Source organism: Hippocampus comes, unplaced genomic scaffold (genome assembly GCF_001891065.2).
Source record: "Hippocampus comes isolate QL1 unplaced genomic scaffold, H_comes_QL1_v1.1 scaffold21, whole genome shotgun sequence".
NCBI classification, from domain to species: domain Eukaryota; kingdom Metazoa; phylum Chordata; class Actinopteri; order Syngnathiformes; family Syngnathidae; genus Hippocampus; species Hippocampus comes.
Genome location: NW_017805745.1, coordinates 1,200,951 through 1,217,629, shown reverse-complemented (window position 1 = coordinate 1,217,629; position 16,679 = coordinate 1,200,951). Strand labels below are relative to the sequence as shown.

Genomic DNA, 16,679 nt, shown 5'->3' with positions numbered 1-16,679 from the left:
ACTAAACAGGGGCACACAACACAAAAAAACCACTCATAAATTGGAGCAATCATAGTTCAAGGCACCACTATCAAGTTGCCATTTAATTTTAGTCAGGATTATGATAAAATACCTCCAATTTTGGAAATTGTTGGCTCATTCATATTTATTTTCGATGAATTGACAGTTCACATAATTTCGCAACCCAAGGCTCTTTTTCTTTACTTTTTTTTCCATCTCGCGTGAGAGACCGTAAAAATGATCACCGATGGGACATTGTGACTTTCCAGGAACATTGTAGAGGCGATCAAAATGTGAAACCTGGCAGAGATTTATCAAAATAAAGCATTAACTGTTCTTTCCTAATTATTGTGAGCAATCGTGAACATGATCGGCGTCTTCCCAAAAACAAATATGGTAAACGATTCATAATAACACATCAAGGTTATTTGGGCATATTTGTTATTTCAGAAGTGTCTATCAATCAGTACCCAGGAACTGGCTCTCAGTTATAAAAAGGTTGGTGACCCATGATAGATGGATGGGTGGATTCAATGATTGGCGCTCTTCTCCCCAGCACACTCGTGTTTGTCCATCTGATACTTATAAGCAAATCATTGATCACAGGCACTGCAACCGAATGCTTTCTCACCGGTATGTGTTCTCAAATGTCGAACCAAAGCTGAATTGTCACTGAAGCTGAAGTCGCAGACTGAGCAGGCATAAGGTTTCTCTCCAGTGTGTATTCTTGTGTGCGTTATTAAATGTCCCTTCATGGAAAATTTTTTACCACAAACTAAGCAAGCATAGGGTTTCTCCCCAGTGTGCGTTCTTGTGTGCCTAACTAAACTTCCCTTGACAGAAAATTGTTTTTCACAAACTGTACAGGCAAAAGGTTTCTCTACTTTATGTATCCTCATGTGAGTTGTTAAGTGAGCCCTTTGAGTCAGTCTAAGATCACACACTGGGCAAGCAAAAGGTTTTTCTCCGGTGTGTGTCCTCATGTGATTTGTTAAACTCACCTTTTGAGTTAAGATGAGACCACATACTGAGCAGACAAATGTGTCTTCCCCTGTATGTGTTCTTGTGTGTGCGATCAAATGTCCCTTCTGAGTGAATCTCTTACCACACACCGAGCAGGAAAAAGGTTTCTCTCCAGTGTGTGTTCTTGTGTGTGTTCTTAAATGTCCCTTCATGGAGAACCTTTTTTCACATATTGAACACGCAAAAGGTTTCTCACCGGTGTGGGTTCTTGCGTGTCTTTTCAACGCTGACTTGTTGACAAATGTTTTGTCACACTGAGAACATTTCATGTGCTTGTTGTCAGCGCGACATTTCATCTCACCTTTCAAGTGTTCATGATCAGCGTCAGAGGACTGTGACATTATGTCATCACAATCTGATAGTGGAGCTATGAGGCTGTCTGATTGGGATCCGCCACAGTGATCTCCACCACCTCCTTCCTCGTCATCACCTTCACTTTTTATGACAGTCAACGGAAAGTCGGTGGATTCAGCCTCCTGCTCTTTCTCTTTGATGCAGCAGAGCTCTGGCTCTTCCTCCTCATTCGTTTGAAAGGGTTCCTGTTCCAGCTGCTCAGAAGCAAAATATTCTTCACAGATGTCTACAGGACACAAGAAGAAAAACAAGCATGGTTTGGCAGTCAAGTTTTGCTGAGTCATGTCTCATGCGGTGCCTCTGATGTTGTCTGCTAATTAATTAATTATTTAATTCCAAACCACATACTGTATTAAGCTTACAAAAGATTTTCCCCCAGTATGAGTTCTGGTGTGTTCTATTAATTTGTGCATTTACCGTGAATCCTTTCCCACAAACTGAGCAGGCAAAAGGTTTCTCACACATGTGCGTTCTCCAAAGATTTGTTAAACTGTTTTGTTTTTTTGCATGAATGCAAGATCACACACTGAGCAAGAAAAAGTCATTTTCTCCAGTGTGTTTTTTTGTGTGCTATTAATGTCCCTTCTGAGTAAAAACCTTTACCACAGTCTGAGCAGACAAAACTTTTCTCCCAAGCATGTGTTCTTCTGTGTGTCCTTAAATGTCCCTTCAGAATGGAACTGTTCACATGAACTGAGCAGGCAAAATGTTTCTCCCCTGTGCATGTTCTGATGTGTGCTATGAAATGTGTCTGAGTCTTTTATCACAAACTGAACAGGATTTTTTTTTTCTCTCCCGTCTGTGTTCTTGAATGTCTTTTCAGTGACAACTTGATCAAAAGTTTGGTCACACTGAGGACACTTCAAGTGCTTGTTGTCCATGTGACATGTCATATCACCTTTGGAGTGTCCATCATCATCATTGGTGTCAGGAGAGTGTGATGTTGTGTCGTCACTATCTGATGGTGCTACGAGGTCGTCTGCTTGAGATCCTCTACAATGGCCGTCATCAACTTCTTGATCATCATAATCTTCATTCTTTATGATGGTCAATGGAGAGGTGATGATATCAGCCTACTGCGTTTTTAATGTGGTGCGGCTCCAGCTCCTTCGTCCCTTTAATTTGAGAGGGCTGCAATTCCTCTTCTTTCATTTGGGGGTGCTCGGGCTCCTGCTGCTCGAGGTGAAGACACACCCACGCAGGACGCATAAAGACCCTGCCGGGGGAATGTGAGCCAAAGTTGTGGTGGCTCTGTCAGAAGGGGTCCTGGTCCTGTATATTCACGCTATAATAGATGCAATTTGTGCAATTGTATTCATGGCTATAACTGTGTCCTGACCTCACTAAAAAATGCACAAATTCTTATTAATGCTTCAAAGAATAACGCAGTTGCAAAATGACTTGAAAAAAATGCGCGTGCCTACTTTCACGTCCTTCTTATGTATGTATGAGCTATGCGTCTTAGCTCCTTAAGCAGGTCTATAATAAACGTGGCGGGAATGATGTTGAAAATAAAAAGTGGCAACAAAATAATTGAACGCAAGCGAACAAACCTTCTCCGTGTGTTATATGTTGAGGCCTCTTGAAAACAGCGGCCATCCGTTGACGCTCCGCCTTTTTTGTTCCAGAGAGTTCCTCCTCGGACTGTTCTACTTTCACGCGCGTTGCACACATTTTCAAAAGATAATCAACACTTCATACTCAGACTCGTTCCCTTGCTGAGCGTTGTGTGGCTAACAAGCGCCTCTCTAGTTAGCAGCTAGGAAGCTAAGCTAACTCGAGAAGGTCCTACGTCTGTCGGGACGAGTTCATAACGAAAACACGTAGCGATGTTTTACAACAGTACAGCTCGGACTGCGTCTTGGGCTTAGTCTGTCCAGTACGAATACAGGAAGAGATACGAAATATAGCCCCGTGTCAAAAAGTGTTTAGCACCCCTCAAAAAGTGTCTGGAGCGCTGGAATGGAATTCGGACGGCAAGTCCACTTGGACAAACTACGTGCTGGCGCTACGATTATAACATTCGAAAACAAACGACGAATTGAACAAACAGTTTAGGCGAATACGCACGGAATTAATGTTTCGTGGTTGCATGGGTTGTGTTCGAAATTCAACCACTGCTTACACTCTAATCGCCAGTTCCTATTACGAATGAACGTCTCCACAAACAGATTCTCCAAACTCTCTAACATGAATTTACTAATAAAAGTGCTTTTTGCATTTGTACGTAGCTCCTCTCTCCCAATGTTAAATGCCAGGCGGAACGTAAGGTCCAGAAACCCAGCAAGGTTTATGTTCGCCTCGAAGTGGACTGACCGGCGATCAAAGGGAGCCCCCTCGTGGCTACTAACCAGAAAACCCGCAACTTTTGGTAAAATTCACACTAATAATCCAAAATACGAGTTTCTGGGACCTGACCAATCGATACAGGCCACCTCTTACGCAAAGAAAAACGGGATAGGCTGCAGCTCACCTTTGACCCCATTGAGGATAATCGTAACGTGAACGGACGGACGGATGTGTGTCATCAGTTTTAGACTATGAAAAAAAAAAATTATTTGGAAATTGACCAACTTGGAAACATACACTATAATTACCGGTACATGATTGCAATTTATTTAATATACATTTCTAGGCAACGTTGCATGTTTTGTATACAATAAAACAGGTAAACAAAACATATCAGGCCACTTTGTAACCCAGCGCATTCATAAACATCTTCTCATTGATCGAAGGGGTCATGAATATGTTTTCTTGACAGAACCAAGTACAGATCAAGATTTGGCGCTATGATGTTGATTCATGTCATGAATGCATGAAAACAAGCATCAACGCAAAGCCCAAATGGCTGAATCAAAGAGAACAAGTACAATTCAGCTTAGTTGCATTGAGCCTCGATCAAAATTGGACATTTTCCCGGTTTCAACATTTGTATTTGATTCGGCCTTATATTCCGGATACACTTTTAGAGCTTGTTTTTTTTTTCCTGTCACAGTTTATTTAAAGCTTCATTACTTGCTGCTCTTTTTACCAGGACACTTGTGTCTCTTGATTTGATCCTTCCGAGAGAATCTTTTCTCACAAGCGTTGCAATTGAACGGCTTCTCGCCGGTGTGAATTCTTGTATGTGTTTTCAAAGTGCACCTTTGAGCAAATTTTTTCTGGCAAATTGAGCAGGTAAACCGTTTCTCCCCAGTGTGCGTTCTCATGTGTTTCACCAATTTCGAACGTTCACTGAAACTGAAAGTGCAGACGGAGCAGGAAAAAGGTTTCTCGCCAGTGTGTATCCTTGTGTGTGTTTTTAATTGTCCCTTGATAGAGAATCTTTTACCGCAAAATGGGCAGGCAAAAGGTTTCTCACCTGTGTGCGTTCTCATGTGAGTTGTTAAATTAATCTTTTGAGCTAATCTAATACCACACACCATGCAAGAAAAAGGTTTTTCCCCAGTGTGTGTTCTCCCGTGTCTGTTCAAATGTCCCTTCTCCGCAAATCTTTTCCCGCAATCTGAACAACTGAAAGGTTTTTCCCCTTCGTGACTTCTCACGTGAACTTTCAAATTCCACTTGGAGCTAAAAGTTTTCCCGCACTGAGAACACTGCCAGCGTTTGTCACTAGCGTGGCATGTCTTTTCGCCTTTTGAGCGCTCATCGTCGTCATCGGTGCCAGGCTGTGACCTGTCGTCAGTCCCTGTGAGGAGAGCTACGGCGCCGTCTTCTTTTGAAACCCCGCGGTGGTTTCCGTCACATTCCTCACCCTTCACCCTGGCCAAAGTCAATGGAAACTTGGCAACATCGGCCTCCTGCTCTTCCTCCTTAATGCGGGACGGCCGTGGTTCCCGCTGCTCAGGACCAAGATAGTCTTCACTCATGTCTGCAGGACACAGAAAAGCAAACACACACATTTTGGTAAAGTCTGCTGAAATGAATACCACACAAACAATTGTATGTTTTTGTATTTTCGCAGAGTAGAACTTGTCAGCATTCGCAGGGGGACTAGGAGAATAATTTGGGACCATTTCTCTTAAGAAAACTGTTGCAGTGCAGCAAAATTCCTGTCTAGAGTGAAAAGCTCTTCTTAGGTTGTGCCAAGCAACAATGTTGTGGTCAGGACTCAATACATAAAGTTGTGTGAAACTGGAACATTTTCAACAAGTATCTCAAAAAGTCTTGATGATCATTAGTCCAGAGTTAAACAAATTGCCTATAAATGGAGAACGTTGAGCATTGTTGCTTCTTCTACCGTGAAGTGGAAAGTGCAGAATACATTTTCTCACGTTATGTTCATCAGAACAGATATATTTATGGTGAGGTTGGAGACTCGCGTTTATAAATCCTGTATTTGGAACTAGAAAATCAGCTGTTTTCACAGTCGTCAACAATCAAAATGTGAAATCTTTGCTCCACGAACAGAAAAGAAAAACCCAGAGACATGCTCAACCTGATCAGGACCTGTACAAACCTACTCGGGGCTGTACAAAAACAGCGTCCAATCGTTCTCTTCTTTGGTTCCGGAAAGTTCTCCCTCGTTCTCTTCTCTCGCACTTTTTGAACACATTTACAGACGATAATCACAAGACTTTACACTCACCCCTGATCTCTGCTGAGCGATGTATTGAAAACAAACATGTTTCTTTGTTAGCAGCTAGCAAGCTCAGCGTAGCAAAATAGCCCGAGAACCTTCAACGTGCAACGAGACGAGTGTATCCGGATACGAAGCCATAAGTAATGACTTTGTAGTACGTTAAAACGACGTTGGACTCATTTTGTCGCGACTTTACTACGTGCAGAATTAATCTTGGAAGAATACATTGGATGAAGCTCGAGCGGTACAAAACGTCCATGGGAGTAGAGCAGCCACGAAAGTCGTACGGAATCCCACTTGGCCAAATGATGGGTACTCGACGAAAACGTTGGATGTGGCAAAGTACTGTGCTCCGATGGACGAAGCGGCTCGTTAATTTGATGCTTACAACGGATCAACCGTTTAACTCTCAGAGCCAGTTCTCATAGCATTATCATTCACCTAAACTAACGTTTTCATACTATGCAGATTTCCAAAAGGCAAGCGACAGAGAATGCAGTCTGATGGCATTTTCAGTGACAGAAAGTGTGTGTATGTGTGCGTGTGTGTGTGTGTGCGCGTGTGTGTGTGCGTGCGCGCGCGTGTGCATGTGAGATTTATTTCGTCGCTATAAAATCACTTGCACTTGCACTAATTTCGAGGTAGCTCGAACCAGGGCGAATGCTCTGAACATCGAAGCAACAAACCAAGACACAGAGCGGGCATTAATTCCAGTCAATAGATTAAAATATATGGCGTAACCCCAACATTGAGACAGCGTCGTAGTTTGTCCAAGTGACCGTGCCGTACAGCAGTTTCTGTTGCAGCTTCACTTCCGTGTACGGTTTGTGTGAGACAAAGGCGCTCCAATTACAAATCCTCCCTAAATTATTAATGGCATACTAACAATATTGTTAGTACATCGCATGACTACTTTTATTGTCTTTTAAGTCCAAATAAACTCGTCTCTGTGCACGTCGAAGCGTCTCGAGCTAGCTTAGGTTAGCCTGCTAGCCGCTAACAAAGAGACGACTTTGTTGTCCAGATATCACTTGAAGCACAGGTCGCGAGTGATTGTAAAGTGTTCCGGCAATCGTGCGAAAATGTGTGCAAAAAGTGTGAAAGGAGATTACGCGGAGGAACTTTTTGGAACAAAAGAGGAGTGCGAGCGACAACATCAACGACTGGACGCTGCTGTCAAGGAGCCTCGCGATGACAGAGCAGGTTTGTTCACTTCGTCATTTCTACTTGACGCAAATTGTGCGCATTTTTTTCCACAACGGAATCTCATGACAACATGCTGTGCGATGTCTAGTACTGCCGGTGTTTTGGTGGCTCTACAGCTGTCTCTGAACCCAGGGCACGGCAGCCTTGATTCAGGCCACCGTGGACATGACAGAATCGAGGGGCACTGGGCAGGATGGGCAAATGTCATTCGTACTTTGACACCATAACAACTCGTACACCACACAGTGTACATTGTACAAAACGTGTGCGGTAATTTGGAAACATAAAAAGATCACTGGGCAAAACTGATTAAAAAAAAACATAACCACTTTAGCATTTTAAAGTACACAATCAATTCCTGCCCCACCTGATGAAAAGATCACAACAATTGTATTCACATTGAACGTCCTCCTGGATTTGTGCAGTTCTTAATGCCACCAAAATTAATCAAACAGATTAGAAGGATGAACCACACACATTTTATGTAATTTGAATCCATTGCTCATCCTCATCAATATAGCAATAAGCCCATCACAAATCTCAGTAATTTGCACTGTATTGCTCTCCTTCTCACCACAAATACATCAGTAACACTGACTAGTGTTGTTAGCGTCAATTGGAACCTTGGAGAATGACTCTGGGTTGGGTCGCTAAACCTGATGCGCAAACACACAAAGACCTCTCTTTGAGCGAAAATGCCCCGGCAATCATTTTCTTCTTCAGGCTTAGCGGTGATTGCCATTTCAAAAACAAAGATTTTTTTGTTTTTGGTTCGTGGGGGAGTTTCTGTATTCAGCCACCAATAACGTTCATCGCACCAGTGATGGTTGCCTACTGCTGTTTTTGCTGAAGAATTAAAGTGAATGTGCTTCTCAAACCTAATCAAAGCATCAAAGTCACAACATGAGACTTGACTGAGCAAACCTTGACTTTAGCAACCCACGTGTTTGTCTTCTCGTGTCCTGCAGACGTCAGTGAAGAATATCTTCATCCTGAGCAGCAGGAATGGAGCTTCAGGAGGGAGACGCAGGAGTCAGAACAGCCCTACGTTAAAGAGGAAGAGCAAGAAGCTGCCATCACAGAATTTCCTTTTCCCAGGGTCATTGTGAAGAGTGAAGATGATGATGAGCAAGATGAGTGGCCGCTGCTTCGTCCCAGTCAAAGTGATGAGCAACATAAAAATCACCACGTGAGACTCGACTAAGCAAAGCTTGACTTGACCAAACCACGCCTGTTTGTCTTCTTGTGTCCTGCAGACATTGGCGAAGAAGATCTTTGTTCTGAGCGGCAGGAGATTAAAGAGGAAGAGCGGGAGACTCAGCTCACACAGTTTCCATTGGCTGGTATCATTGTGAAGATTGAAGGTGATGGCGAGGAAGAAAGTAATGGAGAGCACCGTGGAGGATCACAAAAAGATGGGCTCTTAGCTCCACTATCAGACTCTCCTGACACCGATGATGAACACTCTCCCGGTGATGCGGACACATATTGGAAATGCTCGCAGTGTGGCAAAGTATCCAGTTCAAAGTGGGGCTTGAAAATACACATGAGAACACACACCGGGGAGAAACCTTTTGCCTGCTCCATTTGTGGGAAACGATTCACTCAAAAGGGACATTTACGAGCACACACACGAACACACACTGGGGAGAAACCTTTTCCCTGCACAGTCTGCGGTCTTGTCTTGAGTCAAAAGGTAAATTTGACTAATCACATGAGAATACACACTGGGGAGAAGCCCTTTGCATGCTCGGTTTGTGGTAAAAGATTCTCTGTGAAGGGACATTTGAAAATCCATACAAGGACACACACTGGAGAGAAACCCTTTGTCTGCTCGGTTTGTGGTCAAACCTTCTCTCTCAAGGGACATTTGAGAACACACACAAGAACACACACTGGAGAGAAGCCTTATCCCTGCTCAGTATGTGGCAAAAGATTCTCTATCAAGGGACATCTAGTAGCACACACCAGAACGCATACCGGGGAGAGACCTTTTTCCTGCTCCGTGTGTGGTCTTCGATTAACTCAAAAGATTAGTTTAACCAATCACATGACCATTCACACAGGGGAGAAGCCTTACGAGTGCTCATTTTGCGGTAAAAAATTCTCAATAAAGGGACAGTTGATGACGCACACCAGAATACACACCGGTGAGAAACCTTTTGTCTGCTCCGTCTGCACCGTAAGTTTCAGTGATCGTTCGGGATTAGTCAAACACATGAGAACGCACACTGGGGAGAAACTGTACTCATGCTCATTTTGTGGCAAAAGTTTCTCTCAAAGATGCACTTTGACAATCCACACCAGGACACACACCGGTGAAAAGCCGTACAGTTGCGATGTTTGCGAGAAAAAATTCTCCCGTAAGGATCAGGTGAAGAAACACAAGTGTGTTGGTGAGAAGAGAAGCGATCAATGAAGTGTAAAGAAATGTTGAGTCTTTGCGATGAAGTGTCCAAGTCTTTCAAACAGTGAGTGTGTTCACTCGCTCTTCTCGAGGCCTCAATGCTGTTCAGATGAATTGTCATTGCTTTCTTTGGCCATGAGTCCTTCAACCATCCGTGTAATTTGTATTGAAAAGTGTGAGACACTTGACTTTCGTACAGAACCTCCGAATATGATTAAAAAACGGAGTCAGGAAAATGTGGCCGATTGAGGAATCATTTGTACTCTCTTAACAGCGTTACATGTCAGGTCACGTGCACGCACCTGTAGGAGACCTGCACCGCATGTTGGGAGTGATGTCTCACAGGTCATTTGCATACACAGTCGAGCTGTGCGATATAACGCCACACAATTTTAAAATGTCGGACTGCCCGACATGGTTTCTGTGGTGAGTTTGATGTGCAGATATTGTTAGCGCCGCTGATCTGAGACAGCTTGCTATGGTGACATCCTAATGCCTCGCCCGGCAAGCATGACCAGTCAACGCACTACTTCATCCAACTCTTGCATGAGTGTAACAGTTGGACTGAATCGAATTTGTATTTATTCCTTTATCAGTTTGATTGTTGTTGTATATAACGTGTGTTTTAGAAATAAACGGAGAAAGGTTCAGAGACAATTGCAATTCATTTCATGTCGTGACTGGGATTTGAAATGACATTGATCAGGCTATAAAATCTTGTCCATATCGCCCAGTGCTCGAACTCAGCGTGGCTCACAAATGGATTTCCAACTTGGAAACACATTATCAACAATCCACATCCGTTTTTTATATTGAATCAAATTTGCAAATGCACGCACACACACACACACACACACACACACACACACACACACACACACACACACACACACACACATACATCTAAAACAATGGCAACACCAGTTATAAATATACAGACAAAACATTTTCAACAACAAAAATGTATAAAATAATAATAAAATGCATTAAGCTCTAAATTATGTTGTTTGTCCTTAGAAACCACTCTAATGTCTTGTTCATCAACATAGAAACTACTTATACTGATGATTCGGTAAACTTTCACTTACCCTACAGTGGAGGGGCTCTGGCTCCTTTTCGGCTTTAATTTCCGAGGTCTTTAATAGCTGGGAGCTTTGGATCCTCTCCCTCTTTAATGTGAGGTGACACAGACTCGTGCTTCTCAAGATGGCGAGCTTCACCTAGGGCTGCAGGACAAGAAGTTTGGGAAAGTTAAAAAAACAAACCACTATATCCTAGAAAAAGACCCTCTTCGTGCGTTTTCTATTTGCATGCCCGTGCAAACAGGGCATGGGCAAGGGTGCGTGCGAGACATGTACAGACTGGGGAGTGTGCCCACCTGTGCGCAAGGAAATGATTGACATCCCCCGCCCACCAGTCGCACTTTCTGTCTCTACGGTCTACAGTCATTCAGTTATAAGAACTACACAAGTGAGAGAGTGAAATAACCTGATCTGCATTGGTGCATCTTGAAAGCAGCGTCCACTTCTGAGCGCTGTCGCTCGTTTCTTTCGTTTGTTCCGTAAATGTACTCCTCCCTCTTTCACACTTACTGTACACATTTTCACACGCTAGTCCTTGATCTAACGTGTCTCAAACTGAAAAAGCAAAGCTAAGGAAGCGAAGGAAGTTTCAACAAGCACCGACACGAGGTTATCCAGACGTGACGACATTCCAAATGATGTAACACGGCGTTTTTGTGACGACCGCACGGCGTCGAAAGTACAGTCTTAGGTTCAGTAATTTAGGACGAATTCTTGGAAGATGTACGGCACCCTCACTTGGACAAAACTCTCGGAACATTGTTCTGTACATCAAAGCGCTTTGAGAAAAGTGCAGCGGGGACGGCTGGGCATCAAATCGTCTCGTCGTTTCGGCCAAACAATGTGGCCCCCACTCGCGGTTCCTTATTATCCCTTCCTGTATTAATACGAACACTTTACACAGTCCGTTCTATCTCCGCTGCGATATGACGAGAACGAGTGACAATGTCAACAACTGGACTGAATAAGAACATCCACAAGCGTGCTGAACCCTGTATTCAAGAAGCCTCAAGTTGTTTTACGCAAAGAATGTTTGTTCTCGTCTTATGTCGTTTGATAAGTTATTACCTTTGGAATTTGGGTTAATTTTGAATGAAATTCTCATTCGCGTAGTCGAAAATCCGGGTGCTCTATGAAGTCATTGCTGCCGCCATTTTGAGTTTTGAGTCGAGATGGCGTCCAATACGCCGTGCCTACGTGGCGGCCATATTGGCAGGGGCCATTTTCCCATCAAAGGCAACGCATGGACTTTGATATTGAGTCGCAACGTGTCTGGCCCGTTTCGCAATCGATTTTCATTAGATTTACTTTGTTGTCTATGTAAAATGGTGTGCTTTCAATACAGAACATTTTTTTCCTATCTATGCAAGTTCCTGTGGCTGAGCATTAGTTATCATCTCTATCTCTTGAAATCACTTTTGAGCTTAGAATTTGCTACTTGAAACAAACACAAACTGTGTCAAGAATTCTTTGCTGCCACTAGTCTTTGCCTATAAAGAAACTTCTTGACTCTCATCCGGTGTGGAATATGCCTGTCAAAGGCTATATTGTCATTCTCTTCCAAAGATGGAGAGGCTAAGTGGAACTTGAATTTCGATATGTGAACAAAAACACAAAACCTAAATCAACACTTGCTGCAAGTCATGGAGAGGAAGCATTCTAATGCGCTTATAAACAAAATGTATTATTATTATTATTATTATTACGGAAAACCGACTACAAAATGCCTTACATATGCTGCTTTATCACTTGACATAAAGATACAGAGCAACAATTACTTTGTCAAACAAAGTAAAGATGAAGTCATACGATAAGGGTGACCTGAAATCTTTTGACTTTTATAATTTAAATAATACATTGAAGACAAAGGAAATTGTATATGCAACTCATTAAGAACATGCTTCACTAAATTAGTCAAAAATAAGTCAGGAGGGCCAATTCTGTCCTGGGCTGCTCCCTGGACACTCTGGAGGAGGTGGGCAACAGGAGGATGCTAGCTAAGCTAAAAGCTATGATGGACAGTCCTTCCCACCCCCTCCAGCCCGTCCTGACAGCACTAGGTAGCTCCTTCAGCCAGAGACTGTTACACCCGCGCTGCAAGAGAGAGAGATATCGCCGCTCGTTCCTACCCACTGCTGTCAGGCTGCTGAATAAAAAATAAAATGATGTGGAAAACAATTGTAATTAGCAAAGCCACCTTATCAATATCTTTATTTATATTTAATTGAATGGTGTACATCGAAACAGTAACATTCATTTTGTGAATGTGAAGACTTTGTTTTTCTTCTTTCTTCCCAATCTTGCTGCTGTAGACTGTAAATTTCCCCAATGTGGGACAAATAAAAGATATCTTATCTTATCTCATCTTATCTTATCTTAAATACTTCTGCTGAAAGGAGCTCAAGCCTTGTTTGACAAAGGCAGCACTACGTCTTGACTGGAACTCTCTCAAGGATTGCAGAACTTGATGTGCACACCACAGAGACAATCTCTTCACAATTTCATGCTGCTCTTCTCACCAGCACATTTGTGTCTTGTCAGCTGAAGCTTCACATGGAATCTTTTATCACAGATATTGCAACTGAACGGTTTCTCTCCAGTGTGTGTTCTCGTGTGTGTTGTCAAATATGACCTTTGAGTGAATCTTTTACCACAAATTGAGCATGAAAATTGCTTCTCCCCAGTGTGTGTTCTCATGTGTCGAACCAAGACTGAACCGTCACTGAAAGTTAAGGTGCAGACTGAGCATGCAAAAGGCTTCTCTCCAGTGTGGGTTCTTGTGTGGGTCTCTAAATGTCCCTTCTGTGTGAATCTTTTACTACAAACTGAGCAGGCAAAAGGTTTCTCTCCAGTGTGCGTTCTTGCATGTGTTCCCAATTGTCCCTTCTCAGTGAATTTTTTACCACAAACCAAGCAGGCAAAAGGTTTCTCTCCGGTGTGTATTCGCGTGTGTGCATTTAAATGTCCCTTGAGAGAAAACCTGTTCCCACAAATTGAGCATTCAAACAGTTTTTCACCAGTATGTGATTTCATATGTATCACGGACTCTGAGCGTTCAATGAAACTTATGTCGCAGACCGAGCAGGCAAGAGCTTTTTTTTCAGTTCGCATGTGTCTGTCTAACGATGACTTTTTGCCAAATGTTTTGTCACACTGAGAGTGAGAACATTTCACACGTTTGTTGCCAGCGTGACATGTGATGTCACCTTCAGAATCTTCATCTTCGTCAGTGTCAGAAGAGTGTGACGTTATGTCATCACTATCTGAAAGCGGAGCCAAAAGGCTGGCTGCTTGTGGTCCTCCACATTCTTTACCTTGTTCGTCATCCTCTCCATCATGATCATCTTCAGTCTTCACAATGACAGTCAACGGAAACTTGGTGATATCAGCCTCCTCTTCTTCATCTTTAATGTCGGGTGTCTTGGGCTCCTCTTCCTCTTTCGCATGGGGGACCTCTGGGTCCTGCTCAGGATGAAGATCTTTGCTTATATCTGCCGGCCACAGGAAGACAAGCATGGTTTAGTCAAGACAAATTTTGCTCAGATTTACATCACGGGATAAACTGCAATCTTGAGGCCATCCTTGTTTCTCGTCACATTCTCTTCTGAAGTCAGGTGCACAAAGGAAGACCTGAGCACAGTAGCCCATCCACAGGCTACCACAGACAAATTCCTCATGTGTTTTTTACATACTTGGCCAAAAAAGACGATTCGTATTGACAAAAAAAAAAAAGGAGAAAGGAGCACCCCCCACAAAAAAACACAGCGAACGTACCGAAAGCGTAGCATCATCTTGCAGTGAATATTGAATACCATAGTAAACCTTCGAAGAACTATTGTAAAAGAATGACGCTTGTGATTGAAAAAGCGAGAGGAGGAAAAGAACAAACCTGCTGTGTGTAACACAACTCGAGAATCACCGACTTGACGTTGACGCCCGTTCTCCGCTCTTGTTCCAAGTTCCCCCTCATACTCTTCTTTCACACTCCTCGCACACATTTCCGAGCAAAATCACAGCACGTGATGACGCTTGATCTCTGCTTAGCGATGTATTGACAACAAACGCATCTCTTTGTCTGCGGCTAGCACGCTAAAGTACGCTGAGCTCGCCGGATAAAACTCTACGTGCTCTGAGAAGAGTTTAGCGGAACACGACGATCAGTGAATGACGTTTTAAACCAGTTAAGTGTCGTCGCCTCAACACGTTCAGTGCAGATAATTACTAATTGTGAAAGCACCTTTGTTGACAGAAACAAATCCGACATTTAAGTTCATCTGCAGTATATATGTTGTACGGCAAATCCACTAGGACAAACTAGCAAAATGACTTATTGCCACTACTACACAGAGCTATAAAATGAACCGTGTCTCTCGGAACGGATAAATCCATTCGGCTGAGATCAGAGTTGTATTATGAATGTTGTGAGTATTTTTTTTAATTGTCATTATTATTATCATTATTGCACCACTGACGAAAAAAACATCAGCACAAAGTCACTGAGGGCGTCTCGGAACGGATAAATCCATTCGGCTGAGATCAGATTGTATTATGAATGTTGTAAGTATTTTTTTTAATTGTTATTATTATTATCATTATTGCTCCACTGACGAAAAAAAAACATCAGCACAAAGTCACTGAGGGCAGAGAAGAATATTAAAAAGCGGACACGAAGGGTTTTATTTTCGCGGTAATAGGTCAGCCGCATACTTGCTTCACACACCTTACCAGTAAATGGCAGTAATGCATCTGAAATACTGTATTCTCGCCGACCACCATAAAACTCCCTATGACGAAGAAGAAAAGAAGGAGGGGGAGGAGGAGGAGGAGGAGGAGGATGGAGAGGGGGAGGAGGGGGGAGGAGGAGGCAAAGGTGGAAGAAGAAGACGAATAAGCAGGAGAAAAACGAAGAAAAATGAAACAGCAACAGCAGCAAAGGGGGCGAAGAAGAAGAAAAGGAAGAAGAGCAAGAAGAAGAAGAAGAGGAAGGAGAGCAGCAAGAAGAAGAAGAAGAAGAAGAAGAAGGAGAAGAGGAAGAAAAAGAAAATAACTGTACAGTACACGTATTAGAAGATAAGGCGTTCACAATTACAGCACTTAACATGACTGCGGATAGGATGCGAGCAGTACGTTTCATGACTACTTAACGTGAGCAAAATATCGTTCAATAATACTGTAATTCTTCCTGTACGAGTAAACTCTTCTCAATTTACCTTGACACGCTTCTCCGGTTAAGTTAATTTGGCGTAGATCGCTAAAAAAATTGTTTGGTGTCAAATTACCTGTTGCGATGGATGACAAATAACGTCGCCGTTGTTAGTAATGGCAGGTCAGCGAAAGGACACAACAGCTAATCGTTCTTTTGAAGATTGTATTTATCCAAAGACGGATGGCTGTTGAGATGATTCGAGCGACGATGCCGCAGCTACGTGTTAACTTTTATTTCTTGAATATTTGTTTCTCAGGTCGACTTGGAAGGCCTTTCCACGCGCCGTTGCAATAAGAGCCAGCGCAAATTGCGGCGGGGACCGGAGTCGCGGCAGCCCTGACGTCACGCCCACTTAGGCCGCGATATATCGCGGTATGTCGGAACCGCTGCCTCCAGAATGCGTCGCTCCAAGCACCCGCCTTTGCATTCCCTCGTTCCCTCGAAGATGTCGCGACCCCATTTGAACTGCCGTTTCTCATTCCATGACATTGTACGTGTTTATAACAGGGTTCTTTTTGTCCTTATGTGTTTATACACGACTTATCTTTGTTAGTGCTCAATATGTACTCATAGAATCTATAAATGCGTACATACAACCATTGATATGATTGATTTTTGACGTATATGATGCTTTACACCAGTATTGCTATAATATTTCCATTTCCCTGGTGGATATCAGTTGGTGAGTTTGTACTTAGACTTAATGGACTGCTGAAGGAACATAAATGGAATTTTTCAACTGCCTACATATAAACCTGCCCCCCCCCCCGCCGAAAAAAACAAAAAAAATTTAAAAAAACAAACGTCCTTCGTTAAAGC

At 43.0% G+C, this 16,679-nt stretch overlaps 4 protein-coding genes across 10 annotated transcripts; 1 reads left to right on the top strand and 3 right to left on the bottom strand.

Moving 5' to 3' along the window:
- Positions 1–127: 127 nt before the first annotated feature.
- On the bottom strand, positions 128–1,863 carry LOC109524595 (gastrula zinc finger protein XlCGF8.2DB-like). Its single transcript, XM_019884576.1, has one exon. The coding sequence runs from the start codon at positions 1,659–1,661 to the stop codon at positions 594–596; it is 1,068 nt and encodes a 355-aa protein (XP_019740135.1). The 5' UTR covers positions 1,662–1,863; the 3' UTR covers positions 128–593.
- Positions 1,501–10,777, bottom strand: LOC109524607 (gastrula zinc finger protein XlCGF7.1-like). 6 transcript variants are annotated; one of them, XM_019884597.1, is made up of 4 exons: positions 5,966–6,250; positions 2,931–5,248; positions 2,276–2,550; positions 1,516–1,603 (listed from the first exon to the last, which is right to left on the bottom strand). In XM_019884597.1, the coding sequence occupies exon 2, from the start codon at positions 5,244–5,246 to the stop codon at positions 4,389–4,391; it is 858 nt and encodes a 285-aa protein (XP_019740156.1). In that variant the 5' UTR covers positions 5,247–5,248; positions 5,966–6,250; the 3' UTR covers positions 1,516–1,603; positions 2,276–2,550; positions 2,931–4,388. The 6 variants fall into 6 exon arrangements, with proteins under 6 accessions (XP_019740159.1, XP_019740154.1, XP_019740158.1 ...); XM_019884600.1 differs by lacking the exons at positions 2,276–2,550; positions 5,966–6,250 and adding an exon at positions 10,661–10,777 and having other exon boundaries at positions 1,501–1,603; XM_019884595.1 differs by lacking the exon at positions 2,276–2,550 and having other exon boundaries at positions 1,501–1,603.
- On the top strand, positions 6,730–10,229 carry LOC109524556 (zinc finger protein OZF-like). 2 transcript variants are annotated; one of them, XM_019884522.1, is made up of 3 exons: positions 6,730–7,162; positions 8,134–8,298; positions 8,422–10,229. In XM_019884522.1, exons 1-3 carry the CDS (start codon positions 7,042–7,044, stop codon positions 9,582–9,584), a joined length of 1,449 nt encoding a protein of 482 aa, XP_019740081.1. In that variant the 5' UTR covers positions 6,730–7,041; the 3' UTR covers positions 9,585–10,229. The 2 variants fall into 2 exon arrangements, with proteins under 2 accessions (XP_019740081.1, XP_019740080.1); XM_019884521.1 differs by having other exon boundaries at positions 8,134–8,328.
- A 2,259-nt stretch (positions 10,778–13,036) lies between the features above and the next one.
- On the bottom strand, positions 13,037–15,134 carry LOC109524590 (gastrula zinc finger protein XlCGF17.1-like). The gene is made up of 2 exons (XM_019884570.1): positions 14,544–15,134; positions 13,037–14,145 (listed from the first exon to the last, which is right to left on the bottom strand). Exons 1-2 carry the CDS (start codon positions 14,650–14,652, stop codon positions 13,148–13,150), a joined length of 1,107 nt encoding a protein of 368 aa, XP_019740129.1. The 5' UTR covers positions 14,653–15,134; the 3' UTR covers positions 13,037–13,147.
- Between the last annotated feature and the right edge of the window lie 1,545 nt (positions 15,135–16,679).

Coding starts and splice junctions, on each gene's coding strand:
- LOC109524595 (XM_019884576.1), bottom strand. CDS start 1,661: ATGACTCAGCAAAACTTGACTGCCAAACCATGCTTGTTTTTCTTCTTG.
- LOC109524556 (XM_019884521.1), top strand. CDS start 7,042: ATGTGTGCAAAAAGTGTGAAAGGAGATTACGCGGAGGAACTTTTTGGA. Junction 7,163..8,133: donor GCCTCGCGATGACAGAGCAG/GTTTGTTCACTT, acceptor CGTGTCCTGCAG/ACGTCAGTGAAGAATATCTT. Junction 8,329..8,421: donor GCTGCTTCGTCCCAGTCAAA/GTGATGAGCAAC, acceptor TGTGTCCTGCAG/ACATTGGCGAAGAAGATCTT.
- LOC109524590 (XM_019884570.1), bottom strand. CDS start 14,652: ATGTGTGCGAGGAGTGTGAAAGAAGAGTATGAGGGGGAACTTGGAACA. Junction 14,146..14,543: donor AGTTGTGTTACACACAGCAG/GTTTGTTCTTTT, acceptor TGTGGCCGGCAG/ATATAAGCAAAGATCTTCAT.
- LOC109524607 (XM_019884600.1), bottom strand. CDS start 5,246: ATGAGTGAAGACTATCTTGGTCCTGAGCAGCGGGAACCACGGCCGTCC.